Genomic DNA, 24,900 nt, shown 5'->3' with positions numbered 1-24,900 from the left:
ATTTAATTGAAATCTCTTTGACAGTGTCAACAAACTGAACAGTAGAGGCATCATAAAAGTATTACTTAGTATTACTATACTACTATTATATTACTATGTATCACTGTTTACAACTCCCGTTTATATATTATATGTATTACTACCGTTTATACCTGCATACATCACAGTATGTATGTGTGTATATATATATATATATATATATATATATATATATATATATATATATATACACACACACACACACAGTAAATATAGTATATATAAAAATAAGACGGTGTAGTCCCTCATTCGTCCAGGAGTGTTCTATCGTAGAAAAGGTTTCAGTCGTAGTCATCTGGACACTGTTTTCAGAATCAAGATGTTTGGCTCCCATCCGGAAGTCATTCTCAATTGTGAAAAAATTGGACGGGAACTGGAAATTTAAGCTACTCTGTGTTACATAAGCCCTGCCCTGGCTCGAGGGCAGGGCAGTGCTTATGTGCTTATGTCCAGATGACTACGACTGAAACCTTTTCTATAAATAAAGATGGGTGACAACTGACAGGAAAAGGCAGCATGAAGTGTGTTAGTATGGAGTCAGGCCACCACAAGTCTCCAGAACAGCTTCAGTGCTCCTTGCCAAGTCTGTGGAGCTCTACTGGAGGGATGAACACCTCCTCAACAAGATGTTCCCTCAGTTATATATACAACCTTTATTAATCAGGTCATCTGACTGAAATCAGACAGACCTGAGTACAGCAGGTAGAGAGAAACACAAACAAAAGGATATACAGCATCAGAGACAGTCACAGATGTCACTACACAGATCTGAAGATGAAAGTTTATATTATATCATTTGGTCGAATGGAGATGGTGGTGGAGAGCGTTGTTATACACGCTGGTCAAAAACCTTCCACAGGTGTGAAACTGGGTTGAGATCTGGTGACTGTAAAGGCCGGAGCATGTTATTCACATCATTTTCATCCTCACCAAACCGTTCAGTGAGCCCTGGTGCACCGAACCATCTGCATTTGATATGTTTCTCCACTCTCTCATTCAGCTTTTTCCTGTACTTATATATTTATTTATACTACCTGTGTAACCATCACAGAATATATGTACAGTGGTGTGAAAAAGTGTTTGCCCCCTTCCTGATTTCTTATTTTTTTTGCATGTTTGTCACACTTAAATATTTCAGATCATCAAACAAATTTAAATATTAGTCAAAGATAACACAAGGAAACACAAAATGCAGTTTTTAAATGAAGGTTGTTATTATTAAGGGAAAACAAAATCCAAACCTACATGGCCCTGTGTGAAAACGTGATTGCCCCTCCTATTAAGACATAACTTAACTGTGGTTTATCACACCTGAGTTAAATTTCTCTAGCCACACCCAGGCCTGATTACTGCCCCACCTGTTCTCAATCAAGAAATCACTTAAATAGGACCTGCTTGACAAAGTGAAGTAGACCAAAAGATCTTCAAAAGCTAGACATAATGCAGAGATCCAAAAAAATTCAGGAACAAATGAGAAAGAAAGTAATTGAGATCTATCAGACTGGAAAAGGTTATAAAGCCAATTCTAAAGCTTTGGGACTCCAGCAATCCACAGTGAGAGCCATTACCCACAAATTGCGAAAACATGGAAGAGTGGTGGACCTTGCCAGGAGTGGCCGGCCAACCAAAATTACCCCAAGAGCGCAGCAACGACTCATCCAAGAGGTCACAAAAGACCCCACAACAACATCCAAAGAACTGCAGGCCTCACTTGCCTCAGTTAAGGTCAGTGTTCATGACTCCACCATAAGAAAGAGACCGGGCAAAAATGGCCTGCATGGCAGAGTTCCAAGACGAAAACCACTGCTGAGCAAAAACAACATTAAGGCTCGTCTGATTTTTGCCAGAAAACATCTTGATGATCGCCAAGACTTTTGGGAAAATACTCTATGGACTGACGAGACAAAAGTTGAACTTTTGGAAGGTGTGTGTCCCATTACATCTGGCGTAAAAGAAACACCGCATTTCAGAAAAAGAACATCATACCAACAGTAAAATATGGTGGTGGTAGTGTGATGGTCTGGGGCTGTTTTTCTGCTTCAGGACCTGGAAGACTTGCTGTGATAAATGGAACCATGAATTCTGCCGTCTACCAAAAACTCCTTAAGGAGAATGTCCGGCCATCTGTTCGTGACCTCAAGCTGAAGCGAACTTGGGTTCTGCAGCAGGACAATAATCCAAAACACACCAGCAAGTCCACCTCTGAATGGCTGAAGAAGAACAAAATGAAGACTTTGGAGCGGCCTAGTCAAAGTCCTGACCTGAATCCTATTGAGATGCTGTGGCATGACCTTAAAAAGGCAGTTCATGCTCAAAAACCCTCCAATGTGGCTGAATTACAACATTTCTGCAAAGATGAGTGGGCCAAAATTCCTCCACAGCACTGTAAAAGACTCATCGCAAGCTATTGCAAACGCTTGATTGCAGTTGTTGCTGCTAAGGATGGAGCAACCACTTATTAGGTTTAGGCGGCAATCACTTTTTCACACAGGGCCATGTAGGTTTGGATTTTGTTTTCCCTTAATAATAATAACCATTTAAAAACTGCATTTTGTGTTTACTTGTGTTATCTTTGACTAATATTAAAATTTTTGTGATCTGAAATATTTAATTGTGACAAACATGTGAATAAAATAAGAAATCAGGATGGGGCAAACACTTTTTCATATCACTGTATATGAGTCCACTGCCTGTCTAAAATCCTGTTTTTATCTACCCATACATTACAGTTTATTCATTTTATCATTACTCTAAACCTGCCTACCACAGTATTATATTTTATTTCATTGAATTACATTATATAGAATATATATATATATATATATATATATATATATATATATATATATATATATATTATATTCCTATATTTTAACTTCAGCACTATCTATTTATTCATTTTAGAACTAACAATATAAAAAAAAGAATTGCCAATAACTGCTTCACTTTAATTGTTGTGTATATGACAATAAATGACTTGAAACTGAAGTTGACTTTATGGTAGAAAGCTTCTATTGGATTACATTAGGATATACAGGTGTACCTAATAAAGTGGACACTGAGTGTATATCTCTGCTTCATCAATAATGTAAAATGTTTTGGGTCTAAAGAGAACATTACTGTTATAAAGTGTTGTTTTGTTGTTTGTATGCATTTCTTGAATGTGTTAAATAGCTAATTGACCTTTTTATCCTTCAGTTTGAATTCTCTGCTTACTTGTGTTAAATTCTGGCTCCTTCTTGACTAATTCAGTATTCTCAGTGAGTCTGAAAAAAGAGGTCGCGTCAACAAATCGGTCAAAGATTAAACATTTTCTCCAGAACAAATGATTCAGAGTTTTGTGTTACAGTTCCTTGTTGAACCATTTTTTTCCTGATTGAAACTTTGCTGTAAAACCGTGTTTGAGTAAACTGTAACAGTGTGATAATGTCTCAAACACTGTTAGTCAGTAATAATAAAATACTCTGCTGAATTGTATGAAAAATATTTCCAAAATAAAAATATAACTTTTTAACACAATCATGAGTTTTCTTTTAGAGAAGCTTCTAATGTTTTAGTTTCAGTGCAGCTGTTGAGTCAGATCAGTTCCTCTCCAGCTGAGGGAGGTTTTTGTACGACGTTGTATCACTGTGTGAACGGGATGCTGTTACTCTGCTGACAGTAGTAAACTCCTGAATCTTCAGCCTGAACTCCACTGATGGTCAGAGTGAAGTCAGTCCCAAATCCACTTCCACTAAAACGACCTCGAACTCCAGAGTGAAGGGTTGTAGCTAAATAAATCAGGAGTTTAGGAGCTTCTCCAGGTTTCTGAAGGTACCAGTGGAGGTAGCTGACACCATCACTATGAACACTCGTACTGGTTTTACATCTGAGAGAGACAGTCTGTCCTGGAACAACAGACTGAGATCCAGGAGACTGAGTCAGGATGATTTGTCCTGATGAACCTGGAAAACATGAAAAAGAGGAGAAGGGTTATTGAGACAAATCCAGCTTGGAGAAAGATGATCAGCATCCAAACAGAAGAGTCTCATTTCTTTAACATGGAGAATAGATGGAAGAAGGTAAATGCTGCTCGTTTCAGTGTTTCTCCATCACAGCAGAACATCATTGTGGTGAACCTGGTTGCATCCTGAAGCAAAGTTTTCAGAAGAGAGTCTCACCCTGAACAAGGAGCCCCAGGGTGGCCAGCAGTGGAATCAGTGACATCATCATTGTGCTGCCGGCGTGTCAGTGGCTCTGAAAGGCCTGGACAGCCACTGATCAACACTGGCCTCTTAACGGCTGGGAGCAGAGAGGCAGGACAGATATGCAAACACACAGAGTCAGTGAACTGTAGCTGTCCTCAACATATCATGGTGTTTCCTCCTCAGTGCTGGGACAGCTGGCTGTTTGAATCATCCTCATGTTGATTAACAGAAACTAACAATATATAGAATGTGATTCAGTATTTTAGTCCAGCTTGATTTGTTCTTTTTGTATCCGGAGACTCGTTTTAACTGATTTGACTGTACATGTTTAACCACCAACAACTGAAGCTTTTGCTTCGTAATCAAAATGTATAATACAGTAAAACATGACACTTTTATCTTTTAGTACTGAAACCTCTCTGTTGTCATGGTTCATCGGTGATGCCCGTCTGTTGCCGTGGTTACTGAGCTCAGAGACAGAAGTGAAACCAGTTTCAAGACCAGTTTCGTCCAATCTGAGGAAGACCACCTGAACCTCTGCTGCCACCAACAGGACGAAGTTCATTTTCACTTTGCTTTAATCAGGCTCCGTCACTGTTCGCCCAAATAATAAAATAAATATTTATTTATCTTTATTATAATTATTGTATTAAAAAAGACCATATTTTTGGTATGACATGTATTCATTGATTTTAAAATGTATTTTCTAAAAGTATTTTATGTCACCTATACAGCAACTATGGTCAACATTTGTTGTTTTAAAATGTGATTTATAAATTAAATAACTTGACTTAACACAATTTATTTCTAATTCAATGGACTGTCCTCGTCTTGAATTGATGTGTAAAACACGAACAGTTGATTCCTAAAGTGTTCATACTCAGGGATGTGACTTTTTTTACAGATTAATCCAGAATTCTGAATTCTGAATTTTCTAACCTGAAAATGTGACCCACATGTCAATCATGAGGCACATCTAGAATTAAAATGAAATACAACCTCACGTGCCAATCGCGTTTACACACAGACTCCGAAAACTTCAAATATTTGAGTTTCTTCGCATCAAAGGCACAGTATCATTTCATAACTCAGATCCCACTTTCAACAGGTCAGATAGTAATATCAAGATTCAATTCTGGACCAATACTGTTCTCCTTATATGCTCCCTTTGGGTGATGTAATCTGCAGACATGGTATTTTTTTCATTGTTATGCAGATGACACACAGTTGTACCTCCCTGTCAAGCCCACTGACCTTAGTACGCTGAGTTCTCTGCAGGACTGCCTGTCTGACATAAAACACTGGATGTCGATAAATGTTCTTCAGCTCAACTCGAATAAAACTGAAATCCTTGTTATTGGTCCCCAACACAGCACTAAACAAATACTGCCATCTACTGGTAACCTGCCACAACATATCAAGCCTGTTGCAAGAAACCTTGGTGTCCTGTTTCAAAGCAATTTATGCTTTGAGCAACATATCACTAAGCTTGTCCAATCATTCTTTTATCACCTCAGAAATATTGCAAAAATCCGATCTATTTTAAATCTTAGTGATGCAGAAACTGTTGTACATGCTTTTATCTCCTCACGCCTCGATTATTGTAACAGCCTGTTCACTCGTCTTAATCTAAAAACTTTGACCCGACTGCAGACTGTACAGAACTCAGCTGCTCGGCTGTTAACCAGGACCGAGAGGTTCGACCACGTCACACCTGTGTTACCCTCTTTACATCGACTCCCTGTTTGTTTTAGGATTGATTTTAAGATCTTATTGATTACTTTTAAGGCTCTTCATGGCTCCAGATTACATATTTTGTAATCCCTTATGACCCTTCACGTAGTTTCAGATCTTTGTGCAGGGGTCTCCTGTCTGTTCCTGAGTCCAGGATGGAAACTAAGGGGGGCAGAGCTTTTGCCATCAGGGCCCCGAGGCTCTGGAACAACCTGCCCGAAGAAATGAGGTTGTCTCAGTCAGTGTCTTCGTTTAAATCTCTTCTCAAAACACATTTTTATCGGAAAGCAGATCCTGATTTTACCTGAGCTGCCTGTTTATTTTATTGCTTTTATGTATTTTATTTCTTTATATCTCGTCATTCACTGTGGTATTTTATTTCTCTTGTTGTGAATCACTTTGTACTTTGTTTTGATAAGTGCTCTATAAATAAAGTTTTATTATATTATTATTATTCAGGTGGTTGATGACGAGGAGGAGGGTGGAGTAGAGGATGAGGACGGCGCAGGCCCTTCAGGTAGCTGCGGTGCAGCCTGGGAGGTTCCTCCAGTGAGAGAGAAGCACAGCAGCGTCAGGATGCAGGTGAGATGTCCACAAAATCATCCTCACTGTTTGACGACTCCATTTTGTCTCATATTGTGAATTTTCGCAACGAATAGAAAAATAAAACGCATCGACTCAGTGTGCGAGGTTTCTGTGCGGAATGATTTTGATCGAATGACCGATTTAAAAAGCATACGAAAAATCCGGACTTGGTGTGCAAAGGCCTTAACTCTGTGAATTAAGGATTTATCTTGACCAAACCAGAGTTGGTGATTGTTGGAACAGTGGAAACACTAACCAAGACGGTTTGGGTAAGTTTGGTTTTGTTTCTGTCGAGTTATTGTCGCGAATAAACGAACAAGTCAGTTAAGCTGGTCTTAGTTCAGTAAAAGAGAGAAACTTGAATTCAGAAGGTGTACGGTTGTATTTTTCTGTTTGATAAGGAAAATAGGTGTTAGCTGGTTAGCATGCTAACTTCGGTAGATATCTCTGCAACACAATACATAGAAGTCTTTGACATGAAGTCACAACTGTTATTTCTTCACATTCTGTTGATAATTTTAGTTAAACTTAAATCTCTTACATTCTTACACATTGCACCTTTAATGAAAGCATTAAAAGTATAACTTTTAGTTAGATACAGTATATTTAGTGTTTCAATGTTCAAAGTGAATTATTATTGATAAAAATGTTTTTTTGTAAACCTCTGTTGTTTTAGTTTCAGTGCAGCTGTTGAGTCAGATCAGTTCCTCTCCAGCTGAGGGAGGTTTTTGTATGACGTTGTATCACTGTGTGAACGGGATGCTGTAACCCTGCTGACAGTAGTAAACTCCTGAATCTTCAGCCTGAACTCCACTGATGGTCAGAGTGAAGTCACTCGGTCCATTTCCACTTCCACTAAAACGACCTGGAACTCCAGACGGACGGGTTGTAGCTAAATAAATCAGGGGTTTAGGAGCTTCTCCAGGTTTCTGAAGGTACCAGTTGAGCCAGCCACTAACACTCGTACTGGTTTTACATCTGAGAGAGACAGTCTGTCCTGGAACAACAGACTGAGATCCAGGAGACTGAGTCACGATGATTTGTCCTGATGAACCTGGAAAACATGAAAAAGAGGAGAAGGGTTATTGAGACAAATCCAGCTTGGAGAAAGATGATCAGCATCCAAACAGAAGAGTCTCATTTCTTTAACATGGAGAATAGATGGAAGAAGGTAAATGCTGCTCGTTTCAGTGTTTCTCCATCACAGCAGAACATCATTGTGGTGAACCTGGTTGCATCCTGAAGCAAAGTTTTCAGAAGAGAGTCTCACCCTGAACAAGGAGCCCCAGGGTGGCCAGCAGTGGAATCAGTGACATCATCATTGTGCTGCCGGCGTGTCAGTGGCTCTGAAAGGCCTGGACAGCCACTGATCAACACTGGCCTCTTAACGGCTGGGAGCAGAGAGGCAGGACAGATATGCAAACACACAGAGTCAGTGAACTGTAGCTGTCCTCAACATATCATGGTGTTTCCTCCTCAGTGCTGGGACAGCTGGCTGTTTGAATCATCCTCATGTTGATTAAATGAAACTCAGGATGCTGTGTAGTATTTACATATTCAGCTTTTTAAGTCAAGAAAATCTTTCCTTAAACATTTACTAAATCATGTGAACGTCTTATTGTGATAAACTGTCTTTCAAGAGAGATCTGTCCAAGAGGGCAGCATGAAAACAGCATTAGGTCAATAAAGACAATACAGACAACATAAATAGGCCAAGACAGCGGTCACACGCTACATTACAAATCATGCAGAATCTACAGTGAAGGTGCACATTCAGGTAATTGAAACTGAAAACTATTTTTTAAGCAACTTACGTAATTTTACAGAAAGTTAATTTTTCCTTATTTACTCCACAACACTGGACCAAACATGATTAATGTTGTAAAAGACCTGAGATTAAATATGGATTATAAGAAATTATCAAATATATATTTAGTATTTAATTGCTGTCATTAGTAGAGAAAGTTACAGTAAACGTCTACATCGACTGCAGAGACATATTGCCTTCTGTGTCACAGTGTTAAACTGGTTCAGTCCTTATCTGTCAGGCAGACATGATGTTGTCTCACTTGGTCAACATTCATCAGCTACTGCCAATTATAATGTTGGCGTCCCCCCAGGCTCCATCCTGGGTCCTTTGCTGTTAAGACTTTCCATGCTGTGGTTGGTTAATAGTAGGAGACATGGAATTACTTGTTATGTATAGATGATAAACAGCTGTGCAGTGCGTCATAATCACAGCAAGACAAAGTATTCTAGGAAATCAGTAACCTTTATTTAAAAATTGACTATTAATCACTATTACTTTGATTTGGTTCGGTACAGAAATGTATCTTCTGTCTTTCTGCTGGTCCAGGAGGTGAAAACAGGATTTTCATTATTTATATAATTTAGTTTTTGAAGCATATAAAAATATAATATTTTAGAAATGAGCTTCTCTGACTCAGGACATTATAATTAGTCTAAAGTATTGCTGCTCTTTTTGATTACAGCTTCTTGTTAATTGATAGCTCATCATGCTGCTGCCGGTGCTGGTGTTATCTCTCTATTAGGGTCTATTCGTGTCAGGTCTGGCTGTGCTCGGGCCCCCTTCAGATCAGATCTCGCTTTTAAAAAAAGTAATTGGTGAATTTCAGATTCAGGTAGGTTTACCATACATCCAATGCAGATCGGGTCCAACATTCTGGACCTGTGAAAACATCGACTGTATGTGTCCAAACCAGGATCAGACCTTTAGTGGGGCTCAGCTCCTAACGAGACCGAACAGATCCAATTCTAACTTCACTATCTGTCCACTTTTTCACCTGGTTCTTCCTGCTCTCTCCCTCTCTCTCTTTCTCTGTCCTCTTTCTCTCCATCCTCCTCTCTCCCTCGTTGCACTGACAATCACACACAAACATATTGTATGCAGCTAGAAAATACAGAAGTAAGTGTTACTAGAAGTAACATCATTTTGACCTTACTCTCTCACCTGAACCTGGCTGTTTTGTAGAAAAAAAAAATTCATACATCCATCTGTGTAAATACAGACATTTCTTTAGGGTTATATATGAAATTGAAAAAGGGCTTTAGCGTAGCCAACGTCTTTACTGCCTCTGCAAAATCATGCTGCATCTTAAACAGATCAAAACAGAGAAAGGTGGTTCCAGTGCTTCCAATCTCTGTCCATACACGTACTGTAAATATACAAGAATAGGAAACATTGTGACAATACTTTAATTAAAATAATAAAGTGCATCAGTTAGCTCGTTAGCTGTCAAGTGTGCAATGCAAGCAGACTAGCTCAGAGAGCTAACATTAGCCGATAATCTCAGCTAGCAACTATTCACACCATGGAACTATTACCAGAGACTTTCTACAGAAAGTATTTACAACCACGAAAAGTGAGCAGGCTAAGAAACCGAACTAAGTGACGTGTTCTGTCTGTCGATCTCCTCGCTCCGTTTCAGTAATATGGACAGCTCCTCACTTACTCACCCCCTAATTTAGCCATATTTCACCATTTCACAGCACAAACGCCCACCTTCTTAGCTGTGGGGCTCACAGTATTCATATGCCAAAATATTTATACAACGAAAAGCATTAAACCATTTGCCAGCATACAGTGCATGAGATGAAATTTAGGTGTGCTTCAGCCCCCCTACAAAGGGTCTAAAAACGCCCATGGGGGCAGAGACAGCCTTGTTTGCCACAAAAGATTCAGTGGTATTCATATTAAATATTTTGGCGGTAAAAAAGGTACATAGGTAGGCAGTGGACCAAACCACTGTGAGGCATGTAGCAAAGTTATTGCTAGGGACGTCTCAGTAGTCGCTGGATATTGGTAGGGACATGTCCATACCGTCCCTACCAAACTCTATGCCCTTCACCTCAACCACCATCCCTCCTCTGAGGCCTCATTTGAGCTAAAATACAGAATAATGCACGGACAACTTTTCATGCAATTTCTACAATTTAGAGGGAAAACAAACCCAAACCCTTGAAGAGGACTTGTGTACCTCTACAGAGTCTTTGACCCATGTCTGTGCACATTTTGGACACACAGGCACATAATGAATCTGTCAGTGTGGCAGTAACATCAGGTGTGAACTGTTTAAATACCATTCTAATGTATATAAGTGCGTTATATAAAACAATACATACTTTTAATAAGATCAAATCTCAGAGGAGCATCAAGGCCTCAAACTCATTAGTTGGTTAAATCGAAACACTTTCTTTTGTTCAAAAACTGTCTCTCTGTTCACACACAGCTGTTGTGATGACGTATGAGGGGACATATGAGGCGTTTGGTAAACAATCAGTTTGTTCAGTGACATGTACTGTATGGATTGTGGCACAGAATACATTATGTTTATGAAGCGTCAGTGTTTCTGCCACAGAAAACATTTGTTGCATTGCAGATATGGAGCTTCAGGGTCCTGAGATTTCAGTGTGATATGTGGACGTTGATGTTTCATATGTTGTGAATCTGGTTTGTGTCTCTTCAGGTTGTTAAGGTGGACTGTTTGAACTTCAGGAGGAAAACTGGTATTTGTGTGTTTCTTGGTTTTTATACCCCAGTGGGGACTTTAACCTGAACGCACACTAACCCATGGGGTCACTGTGGGGACAGAAACTGAGGTCCCCGTGGGTAGAGACGGCTTTTTGAGGGTTAAGACTTGGTTTTAGGGTACAGGTTACAATTAGGTTATGGTTATGGTTAGGGTTAGGGGCTAGGGAAAGCATTATGTTAGTGACTGTCCCCCACGTGGTCAGTGAAACAAACATGTGTGTGTGTGTGTGTGTGTCCTCAGTGAACTGTATCAGTCTCTGCAGTAGCTTCCAGCTGCAGCAGGCAGTTCAGTTTCTGTTCAGTCTGACTGAGGGAGGTTTTTGTACGACGCTTTTTCACTGTGTGAACACATCCTGACTGTTGATATAATGATAACTCTGACAGTAGTAAACTGCTGCATCTTCAGCCTGGACTCCACTGATGGTCAGAGTGAAGTCAACTCCATTCCCTGCTCCACTTCCACTGAATCTGGAGGAGGATTCCAGAAGATCTGTCTCATGTTAGTGTATCGATCAGAAGTTTAGGAGCTTCTCCAGTTTTCTGTTGGTACCAGGCTAGGAAATATTGTGAACCAGAGTAGTGAGGAACACTGTTGGACTGGCCTTACAGTCGATAGAGACACGTTGACCCAGCTGCACTGCTTTGGCTGCTGGCTGAGTCAGTCACAACATTTTGTCCAACAGACCCTGAGGAGAGAGAGACAAAACACATACATGAGACGGTGAGGGTGAAACTCAGCTACACTCCAAATGATTTTCACCATCACAGAAAAGTGATTTTCCTCACCCTGAGTGAAGCAGAGGAGAGTCCAGATGAGTCCAGATGAGGACGGAAGAGCAAAGTCATGTTTTTGATGAGGAGGATTTCTGTGGCTTCTGTTGTCATGAAGGACAGCTGTCAGTCATCCAGTGTTCAACTCTCAGGACTATAAACTCTCCCAGAGCACTGGAGCATGGTGCTGCTGATGCAAAGTGGCTCTCTATGGAAATGCTCTGACTGACTCCAGCAGGGACTTGGATTACTCTGACGATGCTGTTTCTCAATGGATCAATACATTTACCAGAGTATTGATTGATAATGTGTCAGTGATCATTTTCATGTGGATTGGTTTTGATGACTGCAGATACATTTTCTTTAAGAGTGTTATTTTTTTGGTTTAATTTAATGCTAGAATAATTAAAATTTCACATTTACATGAAGGAAAAAACATATTAAAATGTGATTAATTCTGAAAATGATGTCCGTGTTTGATCAATATAATATGAAATAGTTAATTCTTTTAAAAACAGGAAGTGTTTATGTTGAGTTTGTTGTGTTCAAAGTCAGAGAGCCGTGTCTCTCTGCAGTGAGAGGTTTTTGTACGGCGACTCAATCAGTTTGTATCACTGTGGTACACGTTCAGTGGAGGAACCAGACTGTATGTTGGAAGTAAGTTCAATTCTTGATGTATTTCATTAATTCATGAGCAACATTTTTATTTCTGCAATCATATTTTTTGTCTAGTAATTGAAATATGCGATTATATATCTTAACTTCCAAATTTTGTCATGCAGTGTTGTTCAAAAAACCAAAGTGCAGTTTTGTATTATAAATTAAATCATGAATGTAATGATTATAATTGCTTGGAGCAGAGAAGTCGTGCATTTCGATTTTTAGATTAAAGTTGAAACTTGAGGACTTTTGTCAGACAAAGTCAGAGAGCCGTGTCTCTCTGCAGTGAGAGGTTTTTGTACGACGACTCAATCAGTTTGTATCACTGTGGTGGACTTTTGGTGGAGGAACCAGACTGGATGTTGGAAGTAAGTTTCTGCTAGAATATTAAATATCGTATCGTCAGTTTAGGTTTTAATTTCTGTGTCTGAACATTTGTAGTAGATATAAATTTCCACTGGACTGATCTAAATCACTTTAAAGACTCAATCTTATTGTTTATTTCTCCTCTTTAACCACAACGTTGAACTCAAAGCAGCTTTACTGAACTTCTCTTTAAATGTTTAAATGTGTTTGAACAGGAGGAAAAATAAAGTAATTAAACTGTAAAACTTATATTTTGAATAGTGTGAATGAAGAAAAATATGTTCAAATCTCTGATCTTCTAAAATGGCTCAAATTGTCTTTTAACCTCAGTTTGAAATAATGTCGACAATTCTCTGATGCTATTTGTATTTTTAAATCTGTCTGATGAACAGTTTACCTGGTCGTCGGTTATTTATGGCTAATAATGTCCTTTAAAAGTGCATCTGATTAACTTTTGCCCTTTTGACAGTTTTGACAGTAAATATGTTTGTATAAATGTAGCAGGACTTTGAATGAAATCATAGATGACTGAAAAGGGGATTTCAATGTTTTCTCCAAATAATAAAAAAAAGGTGTTTTTGTATTTTATAGTTTAAAATATGGTTCTTTTATTTCCAGTGTAGTTTGATGTCTTTCAGGTCATATGAGGACTCTTTCTGTGCTGATATGCATGAGAGGTTTCTTAAAGGGAAGTGAAACAATGTGTGAGTGAGTGACTGGTGGAGCAGAAAAACCAGCTGACAGAAACTCCTTAAAGGAGAAAATCCACTCTCACACAGTAAAGGTGTCCAAGTCGCTGGTGTTTGATTGACAACTGTGTGGTCCCTGTCCTCTAAGCTGATTGGTGTCTCCTAGGTGATGTCCGTCCCACCCTGACGGTGCTGCCCCCCTCCAGCGAGGAGCTGCAGCAGGGGAAGGCCACGCTCATGTGCCTGGCCAACAAGGGCTTCCCCTCAGACTGGAGTCTGGCCTGGAAGGTGGACGGCAGCAGCAGCAGCAGCAGCTGGGAGGAGAGCAGGAGCCCCGGGGTGCTGGAGAAGGACGGCCACTACAGCTGGAGCAGCACCCTGAGGCTCCCTGCAGACCAGTGGAGGAAGGTGGGCTCTGTGACCTGTGAGGCCACCCAGGGCTCCCAGACTCCGCTCTCAGAGACGCTGAGGAGAGACCAGTGTCCCCAGTCCTGACCTGACTCACTGGGACTCTGCTACTGGTTTAACTCTGATACTGCTCTCACTCTGCACTCTGCAACTGTCTCTCTCTTTTATTTGACATGTTTCAATAACAATATTTACTAGCTTGTTGCAATGTTTCAATATTATTTCAGTGTTTCCAGATAATAAAGACGTTTTCATCAAATCAGTTGGTTTAATTTTTTATATCAAAGTGGCTGAATGAGTTTCTCTAAATGGTAACACTGACTGTATGAAATCCAGAGCAAAACTGAGCTCACAAAATGTTGTAATTTCTCCATGATGACTTTAGAAAGAATGAGTAACATTACATAATTTATATCCATACATACTTCATATTAAGAGACTTTATACAGTCAGACAAAACTCGTCACTATTGTTTGATTAGTCCAAACCAGTGATGGTTGTAGTATTGTCACAGACAGGCCAGGCTCCACAACCCCACACACTCATCGCACTCCCTCACCAGAATACTAATCTGATCCACCTGTCACTAATCACACACCTGCACTTCATCTGCACTTCACTCCCGTATAAAACCACCTCCATCACCTCAGTCAGTGTCTGGTCTTGTTTGGAATAAGACAGATCACAGTGTCCAGTCTACACAGCGTCATGGACTCTAACCTCACATCTGCAAAACGTCTTTCCGTCTCCTGAGCTCCTGATCCTGGTCCCATGCATCTCCAGTCTCCTGTGTGTTTTTCCACTACCCCAGAGCTTCATCCCGACCAGTCGAAGGACGGTATCATTATCATCAACACTCTATCAGTTTACTTTGTGTGCAATAAATACTACCTGTCTCATCTTGGTGTCTCCGGCCTGCTCTGTCCGTAACAAGTATAAGTCCGAAATGTTTTGTCACATTCGATATGAATGCCTTCATGACTGAAACTATATTCTGCTATAGTCATTACAGATTTGTCTATAATAATAAACCTTTGGAACAAAATCACATGTTAGGAAAACTTAATCATCGAATCATCTCTTTTAAATAAGTAGGAAAAATATTTTAAACATCTGATAAAAAGCAGTATGTCAAGCATAAAAGACACGGTGTGTATGTCAAATATTTACAGCATGTAAAGGCAGCACAACAGCAAAGACAAATAAAAGAGATGACAAAAGTGTGTTAATATGGAGTCAGTAAATATAGCCACAGGAAAAGGCAGCATGAAGTGTGTTAGTATGAGTCAGGCCACCACAAGTCTCCAGAACAGCTTCAGTGCTCCTTGCCAAGTCTGTGGAGCTCTACTGGAGGGATGAACACCTCCTCCACAAGATGTTCCCTCAGTTATATATACAACCTTTATTAATCAGGTCATCTGACTGAGATCAGACAGACCTGAGTACAGCAGGTAGAGAGAAACACAAACTAAAGGACATACAGCATCAGAGACAGTCACAGACGTCACTACACAGATCTGAAGATGAAAGTTTATATTATATCATTTGGTCGTATGGAGATGGTGGTGGAGAGCGTTGTCTTACACGCTGGTCCAAAACCTTCCACAGGTGTGAAACTGGGTTGAGATCTGGTGACTGTAAAGGCCGGAGCATTTTATTCACATGATTTTCATCCTCACCAAACAGTTCAGTGAGCCCTGGTGCACCGAAACATCTGCATTTGATATGTTTCTCCACTCTCTCATTCAGCTTTTTCCTGTATTTATATATTTATTTATACTACCTGTGTAACCATCACAGAATATATGTACAGTGGTGTGAAAAAGTGTTTGCCCCCTTCCTGATTTCTTATTTTTTTGCATGTTTGTCACACTTAAATATTTCAGATCATCAAACAAATTTAAATATTAGTCAAAGATAACACAATGAAACACAAAATGCAGTTTTTAAATGAAGGTTGTTATTATTAAGGGAAAACAAAATCCAAACCTACATGGCCCTGTGTGAAAACATGATTGCCCCTCCTATTAAAACATAACTTAACTGTGGTTTATCACACCTGAGTTAAATTTCTCTAGCCACACCCAGGCCTGATTACTGCCCCACCTGTTCTCAATCAAGAAATCACTTAAATAGGACCTGCTTGACAAAGTGAAGTAGACCAAAAGATCTTCAAAAGCTAGACATAATGCCGAGATCCAAAGAAATTCAGGAACAAATGAGAAAGAAAGTAATTGAGATCTATCAGACTGGAAAAGGTTATAAAGCCATATCTAAAGCTTTGGGACTCCAGCGATCCACAGTGAGAGCCATTATCCACAAATGGCGAAAGCATGGAACAGTGGTGGGCCTTCCCAGGAGTGGCCGGCCAACCAAAATTACCCCAAGAGCGCAGCAACGACTCATCCAAGAGGTCACAAAAGACCCCACAACAACATTCAAAGAACTGCAGGCCTCACTTGCCTCAGTTAAGGTCAGTGTTCATGACTCCACCATAAGAAAGAGACTGGGCAAAAATGGCCTGCATGGCAGAGTTCCAAGACGAAAACCACTGCTGAGCAAAAAGGACATTAAGGCTCGTCTCATTTTTGCCAGAAAACATCTTGATGATCGCCAAGACTTTTGGGAAAATACTCTGTGGACTGACGAGACAAAAGTTGAACTTTTGGAAGGTGTGTGTCCCATTACATCTGGCGTAAAAGAAACACCGCATTTCAGAAAAAGAACATCATACCAACAGTAAAATATGGTGGTGGTAGTGTGATGGTCTGGGGCTGTTTTGCTGCTTCAGGACCTGGAAGACTTGCTGTGATAAATGGAACCATGAATTCTGCTGTCTACCAAAAACTCCTGAAGGAGAATGTCCGGCCATCTGTTAGTGACCTCAAGCTGAAGCGAACTTGGGTTCTGCAGCAGGAGAATGATCCAAAACACACCAGCAAGTCCACCTCTGAATGGCTGAAGAAGAACAAAATGAAGACTTTGGAGTGGCCTAGTCAAAGTCCTGACCTGAATCCTATTGAGATGCTGTGGCCTGACCTTAAAAAGGCAGTTCATGCTCAAAAACCCTCCAATGTGGCTGAATTACAACAATTCTGCAAAGATGAGTGAGCCAAAATTCCTCCACAGCACTGTAAAAGACTCATCGCAAGTTATCGCAAACGCTTGATTGCAGTTGTTGCTGCTAAGGGTGGAGCAACCAGTTATTAGGTTTAGGCGGCAATCACTTTTTCACACAGGACCATGTAGGTTTGGATTTTGTTTTCCCTTAATAATAATAACCTTCATTTAAAAACTGCATTTTGTGTTTACTTGTGTTATCTTTGACTAATATTTCAATTTGTTTGATGATCTGAAACATTTAAGTGTGACAAACATGGGGAAAAAAAAAGAAATCAGGAAGGGGGCAAACACTTTTTCACATCACTGTATATGAGTGCACTGCCTGTCTAAAATCCTGTTTTTATCTTCCCATACATTACAGTTTATTAATTTGATCATTACTCTACACCTGCCTACCACAGTATTATATTTTATTTCATTGAATTATATTATGTAGAATATATATATCATATTATATTCCTATATTTTAACTTCTGCACTATTTATTTATTTTAGAACTAACAATATAAAAAAAAGATAATTGCCAATGACTGCTTCACTGTAACTGTTGTGTATATGACAATAAATGACTTGAAACTGAAGTTGACTTTATGGTAGAAAACTTCTATTGGATTGCATTAGGCTTTACAGGTGTACCTAAAAAAGTGGACACTGAGTGTATATCTCTGCTTCATCAATAGTGTAAAATGTTTTGGGTCTAAAGAGAACATTAATGTTTTAAAGTGTTGCTTTAGTTGTTTGCATGTATTTCTTAAATGTGTTAAACAGCTAATTAACCTATTTATCCTTCAGTTCGAATTCTCTGCTTTGTGTTAAATTCCTGTTTCTTCTTGACTAATTCAGTATTCTCAGTGAGTCTGAAAAAAGAGGTCGCCTCAATAATCAGTCAAAGATTAAACATTTTCTCCAGAACAAATGATTCAGAGTTTTGTGTTACAATTCCTTGTTGAACCATTTTTTTCCTGATTGAAACTTTGCTGTAAAACCGTGTTTGAGTAAACTGTAACAGTGTGGTAATGTCTCAAACACTGTTAGTCAGTAATAATAAAATACTCTGCTGAATTGAATGAAAAATATTTCCACAATGAAAATATAACTTTTTAACACAATCATGAGTTTTCTTTCAGAGAAGCTTCTAATGTTTTAGTTTCAGTGCAGCTGTTGAGTCAGATCAGTTCCTCTCCAGCTGAGGGAGGTTTTTGTACGACGTTGTATCACTGTGTGAACGAGCTGTAACCCTGCTGACAGTAGTAAACTCCTGAATCTTCAGCCTGAACTCCACTGATGGTCAGAGTGAAGTCAGTCCCAGATCCACTTCCACTAAAACGACCTGGAACTCCAGACGGACGGCTTGTAGCTCGATAAATCAGGAGTTTAGGAGCTTCTCCAGGTTTCTGAAGGTACCAGTTGAGGTAGCTACTAACACTCGTACTGGTTTTACATCTGAGAGAGACAGTCTGTCCTGGAACAACAGACTGAGATCCAGGAGACTGAGTCAGGATGATTTGTCCTGATGAACCTGGAAAACATGAAAAAGAGGAGAAGGGTTATTGAGACAAATCCAGCTTGGAGAAAGATGATCAGCATCCAAACAGAAGAGTCTCATTTCTTTAACATGGAGAATAGATGGAAGAAGGTAAATGCTGCTCGTTTCAGTGTTTCTCCATCACAGCAGAACATCATTGTGGTGAACCTGGTTGCATCCTGAAGCAAAGTTTTCAGAAGAGAGTCTCACCCTGAACAAGGAGCCCCAGGGTGGCCAGCAGTGGAATCAGTGACATCATCATTGTGCTGCCGGCGTGTCAGTGGCTCTGAAAGGCCTGGACAGCCACTGATCAACACTGGCCTCTTAACGGCTGGGAGCAGAGAGGCAGGACAGATATGCAAACTCACAGAGTCAGTGAACTGTAGCTGTCCTCAACATATCATGGTGTTTCCTCCTCCGTGCTGGGACAGCTGACTGATAAAGTGTCTATAGCTGTATCAGAAAATGAAAGAACTCTACCAACTACTTTCACCTTACATTGGTTCTCTGTGTTGACTCATTGGGTTGCATCCATATTAACTGATACGAAGTGATACCTCAGGTTTTTATGTTTTATATATTGTAAATAATTTGATGTAGACATGCTGACGTAATTGATATTTTTGTTGTATCAGGTGGAGTTTATATATGGACCTTCTTGGTCACAGGCTGGCTCCTGAGCTTTGAAAAACATATTTACAATATCTCACAGCATATGAAATGTTATATGTACATTACAGTATGTACAGCAGTAAGTATCACATGTGTTTACACAGCACATTAAACATTATCATCATCATCATTGTCATTGATCCCTGTTATTTCAAACATTTCAATTATATTTTTTAAATCTAAATTTAAAATTTTCACTCTGGCATTTAAAGTTTTTAAATGCTATGTATTCTCTGTAAAGGTTTCACTTTACCTCAAACTTTCTTGGGGGTGAATTCGGGCTGCAGAGGGAGGAGGACTCAAACTCAGACAATCGAGGCGCACAGGGACAGTTCAGTAGTTTATTGAAAAAAGTGGAGATGAAAAACCTTGCTGGCAGGGTAGCAAGTCCGAACAGAATTAACTGAGGAACAGGTGAACAGGAATGTGGCAGGAAAGGGGTTCAGGCAAATAGGCAGGCAGGCACAGATCAGGGTTCAGGTAAAGACTGCAGGTTGCAGGTTGCAGATGCAGGGAGGCAAAGGCATGAAGCAACATAGCAACACTGACAGCACTGACTGGGGAAGGGCCAGGTATTAGTACTGACAGGGTGATTGGAGAAAGGAGACACAGGTGAGCAGGTGGGAGTCAGGTGACTGGGTCAGGTGGGAAAGTCTCAGGCCTTGTTCAGACTGCCAGCCCAAATCTGTTTTTTGGCAGATTGTATCCAGATAGATTTCAGAAAGTCTCGACAGCGAAAAATGAAATGCGATTTTGCGAATGCTGATCCGAGCCACATTTGGAGGTGGTTTGAAATGCGATTCCAATCGGATTTCTACAGATGAGTCTCAGTCTGGACGCTGTGGCCGATCAAAGTGGATTTCAAAGAGGGTTTTGCGTCACTTACACCGTGAAACACGACGACGTCAAATCCAGAGTGACGGAAGTGCGTCAGAGCGGCTCATGGATGATCTTATAATACAACCATGGAGCAGCAGAGCAGAATCCATGCTGTGCGCTGTCAAGTGTGATGAAGGAGTTCTGACTTGACAGCTTGATTGTTTGGCGGGCGAGATGATGAAACAAATCTGATTTGCCTGCAGTCTGAACAAAGCCATAGAAATGCAGGGGCCTGGGGAAGTGGGAATGGCTGAACTGAGGGACTGAGAGCCGGGGGTTGGGACATAACCACTGAGGCCTCATGTGGTAAATGCACAAACAACTTTTAAAGCAGATGTTACAATTTAAAAGGGAAAAAATTCAATCTTGAAGGGGAGTTGTGTACAGACAGGCACATACTGAATCTGTCGGTGTGGCAGTGAATTCAAATGTGAACACCTGGAATGCCATTAAAACAATCTCCACAGACTTAAAAAGATCTAATCTTGGAGAAATATCCAGGTCTCAGGTCTTTAGTTGAAACTAAACACTGTTCTATTCACAGACAGCCGTTACGATGGGATTATAAGTATGAAGTGTGAGGGGACATATGAGGCATTTGGTACACAATCAGTTTGTTCAGTGACATGTACTGTATGGATTGTGGCACAGAATACATTATGTTTATGAAGCGTCAGTGTTTCTGCCACAGAAAACATTTGTTGCATTGCAGATATGGAGCTTCAGGGTCCTGAGATTTCAGTGTGATGTGTGGACGTTGATGTTTCACATGTTGTGAATCTGGTTTGTGTCTCTACATCAGTGGAGCTGACTCTGCTGTTGTTGTGGTTTTAATGGTCTGATTGGGCTTCTTGACTGGAACTGTTCTCTTCATTTGAGGAAACTTTCAGGTTGTTGAGGAGGACTGTTTGAACTTGAGGAGGAAGACTGGTGTGTGTGTGTGTGTGTGTGTGTGTGTGTGTGTGTGTGTGTGTGTGTGTGTGTGTGTTCAGTGAACTGTATCAGTCTCTGCAGTAGCTTCCAGCTGCAGCAGGCAGTTCAGTTTCTGTTCAGTCTGACTGAGGGAGGTTTTTGTACGACGCTTTTTCACTGTGTGAACAACCACTGCCTGTTGATATAATGACGACTCTGACAGTAGTAAACTGCTGCATCTTCAGCCTGGACTCCACTGATGGTCAGAGTGAAGTCAGTGTTTGATCCACTGCCTGTAAAACGACCTGGAACTCCAGACTGCAGCTCATTAGCCGTGGCAATAAGAAGTTTAGGAGCTTCTCCATCTTTCTGTTGGTACCAGTGCAAATAGTGTTTGCCACTGAAAGAACCTACATAAACTTTTGGGTTGACCCTACAGCTGATGGAGACGGAGCCTCCCAGAGCAGAGCTCACTGCTCCAGGCTGAGTCACTGTGACCTGGCCTCTGGACTCTGAGGATACAGAGACAAAAACATAAAGCAGCGTCATGGTTTCATTGGCTTCATTTCAGAGGGACGGAGGTTCATAGAGGAGAGGAGTTTGATTCTCTGGACTTTACCTGTGAAGCAGCAGCAGAGGAGAGTCCAGATGAGGACGGAGAGCAAAGTCATGTTTTTGATGAGGAGGATTTCTGTGGCTTCTGTTGTCATGAAGGACAGCTGTCAGTCATCCAGTGTTCAACTCTCAGGACTATAAACTCTCCCAGAGCACTGGAGCATGGTGCTGCTGATGCAAAGTGGCTCTCTATGGAAATGCTCTGACTGACTCCAGCAGGGACTTGGATTACTCTGATGATGCTGTTTCTCAATGGATCAATACATTTACCAGAGTATTGATTAATAATGTGTCAGTGATCATTTTCATGTGGATTGGTTTTGATGACTGCAGATACATTTTCTTTAAGAGTGTCATTCTTTTGGTTTAATTTAATGTTAAAATAATTAAAATTTCACATTTACATAAAGGTAAAAACATATATTCAAATGTGATTAATTCTGAAAATGATGTCCCTGTTTGATCAATATAATATAAAATAGTTAATTATTTTAAAAACATGGAGTGTTGATGTTGAGTTTGTTGTGTTCAAAGTCAGAGAGCCGTGTCTCTCTGCAGTGAGAGGTTTTTGTACGGCGACTCAATCAGTTTGTATCACTGTGGTACACGTTCGGTGGAGGAACCAGACTGGATGTTAACTGTAAGTACCTTTAACTTCTACATGAACTCAAATTGAATATTTATTCAGTTTTTTACTTAATAAAAACAAGCTTTACCTGAATATTTTGGCTGATAGATGAAATGTAATATTATTGCAGTGACCATTACTTCACTGTAATGCAGGCAGAATTCTGTCTGATGGAGAAACTCTTTAGTTACACTTCACATTTTCATTTTGACAGTTTGTACTTTCTTATCATTTTAAAAGTACAGGTAGTTATTGAAGACAATATTTTGATTCATAATTTTGTCCTCAGAAAAAGTTTCAAAACTGACTGAAAGAAAATGTTTTTAATTGATTTAAATGTAATAAATATCAAATTGAAGCTGAAGATATCAACCAAGTATTTATTTAGTGAGTGTTTTATCTGGAAACATTGCAAGTGTTTTACAAAATCTTCCTCCCAGACTGATTAATTCACATCCTCAGTATAACCCATGAATAACACGGTATCACTGCAGCTGGTTTAACCACATGCTGTATTAGTAGGATTCATTTTACGAGTTGGAAAAAGCATTTCAGCACTTAAAATGTTTGTTAGTAGTGAAGTCTGCCTTTAGTCATGGTTCAGTAGTGATGTCTGCTTAAAAGTGGAGAAAAAACAAACGTCTCTTATGAGTTTGGGCCGAAAAATCAGAAAGAACATAGTTTGTAGTTTTTTTCATATTGTGTAATTATTGAACACTGATGTTTAAGTTTGTTAATTAAACTAAAAAAAAGAGTTTCCCGCTTTCAACTTTTTATCTTTAGTACTGAAATATGTCTGTTGCCATGGTTCAGCAGTGATGCCTGTCTGTTGCCATGGTTACTGAGCTCAGAGAGGGAAGTGAAACACGGAAGATCAGTTTCATCCAGTCTGAGGAAGACCACCTGAACCAGCAGCCTCCTCTGCTGCAACCAACAGGGTGGAGTTTATTTCCTCTTTGTATGAACTTTCTTCATATTGTCTCTCTGTCTCCTCCTCCAGTGGGTCGAGTCGTCCCCACCCTGACGGTGCTGCCCCCCTCCAGCGAGGAGCTGCAGCAGGGCAAGGCCACGCTCATGTGCCTGGCCAACAAGGGCTTCCCCTCAGACTGGAGTCTGGCCTGGAAGGTGGACGGCAGCAGCAGCAGCAGCTGGGAGGAGAGCAGGAGCCCCGGGGTGCTGGAGAAGGACGGCCACTACAGCTGGAGCAGCACCCTGAGGCTCCCTGCAGACCAGTGGAGGAAGGTGGGCTCTGTGACCTGTGAGGCCACCCAGGGCTCCCAGACTCCGCTCTCAGAGACGCTGAGGAGAGACCAGTGTCCCCAGTCCTGACCTGACTCACTGGGACTCTGCTACTGGTTTAACTCTGATACTGCTCTCACTCTGCACTCTGTAACTGTCTCTCTCTTTCTCTTAGTTGTGTTTGCTAGTTTTATTGTAATGTTGATCATTTCAATATTTCCAGACAATAAAGATCTTTAATCAAATAAATTCTGCTTCTGTAGTTTTCATAACATTAGCAGATGATTCTGAGTCTTTCTTAATGAGAAAAAACACAACTTGATTGATCCTTCTCTCTGGTATTTGAGATAATGTTTGATTTATTGTTGATGGTTTTTGAAATAATTGATTGACTGTTACATTTAAAGAACAGTTCGACCTGACATTATCTTTTAGAAGTGGTATTTTAACCAGACAAAAGTCTGAAGAGGTCAACACTCCAGCAATGCTTGTAGTGTAAAGAACAACTTTATTGTCAGACCAACGCATTTCAACATGTGGCCGTCTTCAGGTTCATCCATCCATCCATCCATTTTCTACCGCTTAGTCCCCGTTAGGGGGTCGCGGGTGACTGGAGCCTATCCCAGTGACTTTGGGCCTTAGGCAGGGCACACCCTGGACAGTGGCCAACTCGTCGCAGGGCTAACACAGACACAGACAAGGACAAACAACCATTCACTCACACATTCGGGCAATTTAGAGTTATCAATTAACCTACACATGCATGTCTTTGGACGGTGGGAGGAAGCCGGAGAACCCGGAGAGAACCCACGGTAACACGGGGAGGACATGCAGACTCCACCCAGAGAGATTGTGTGATGTTGGTCTGGTCCGGGAATCGATCCCACGAACCCACGATCTCCTTATTGGGAGGCAGGAGCTTTAGCCGCTCTGCCACCGTGCACCCCGTCTTCAGGTTCAGACCAGAAAAAATTCCTCTTGGACTGAAACATCTGCTCCTTTACACTGGATCTTGTAAACAAATTCTGTCTGGGCTCACTCCACATGGAAATTAGAAATGTATTTGTTCATATTGTTCTATGTATTTACACATGTATATACCACATATGTGCATGAATATACAGTACGTATAGTAACAGTTTTGTCCTCTGCATTCATAGCCAGAGCTCTTAAACTAAAATATGTTGTTTGAGGGACAGAAATCTGCTGAAGCTTTGAAGAATTTTCAGGATCAGAAATATAAAGTCGGATATCTTCAGCATAAAGAGAAATCCAGCAACTCTGCAACACTGTGTATCTGTTTAATGTGGATAATC

At 40.4% G+C, this 24,900-nt stretch overlaps 6 gene segments (V, D, J or C); 2 read left to right on the top strand and 4 right to left on the bottom strand.

Moving 5' to 3' along the window:
- Positions 1-3,031: 3,031 nt before the first annotated feature.
- LOC122864605 lies at positions 3,032-4,439 on the bottom strand. The segment is given in 2 exon segments: positions 3,032-3,983; positions 4,200-4,439. Coding segments are annotated over 2 exon segments (372 nt in total).
- Positions 4,440-6,400: 1,961 nt separating this feature from the next.
- LOC122864582 lies at positions 6,401-19,002 on the bottom strand. The segment is given in 4 exon segments: positions 6,401-6,509; positions 17,104-17,109; positions 18,336-18,633; positions 18,850-19,002. Coding segments are annotated over 4 exon segments (450 nt in total).
- On the bottom strand, positions 7,274-7,975 carry LOC122864613. The segment is given in 2 exon segments: positions 7,274-7,599; positions 7,816-7,975. Coding segments are annotated over 2 exon segments (363 nt in total).
- Positions 12,696-14,250, top strand: LOC122864638. The segment is given in 2 exon segments: positions 12,696-12,896; positions 13,750-14,250. A coding segment is annotated over 1 exon segment (258 nt).
- Positions 19,003-21,253: 2,251 nt separating the features above from the next.
- LOC122864590 lies at positions 21,254-22,113 on the bottom strand. The segment is given in 2 exon segments: positions 21,254-21,614; positions 21,722-22,113. Coding segments are annotated over 2 exon segments (429 nt in total).
- A 125-nt stretch (positions 22,114-22,238) lies between these two features.
- On the top strand, positions 22,239-23,833 carry LOC122864640. The segment is given in 2 exon segments: positions 22,239-22,357; positions 23,346-23,833. A coding segment is annotated over 1 exon segment (255 nt).
- Positions 23,834-24,900: the final 1,067 nt, after the last annotated feature.

The sequence above is a fragment of the Siniperca chuatsi genome, linkage group LG17 (genome assembly GCF_020085105.1).
Source record: "Siniperca chuatsi isolate FFG_IHB_CAS linkage group LG17, ASM2008510v1, whole genome shotgun sequence".
Taxonomy (NCBI): Eukaryota; Metazoa; Chordata; class Actinopteri; order Centrarchiformes; family Sinipercidae; genus Siniperca; species Siniperca chuatsi.
This window is presented reverse-complemented; position numbering and strand designations above follow the sequence as displayed.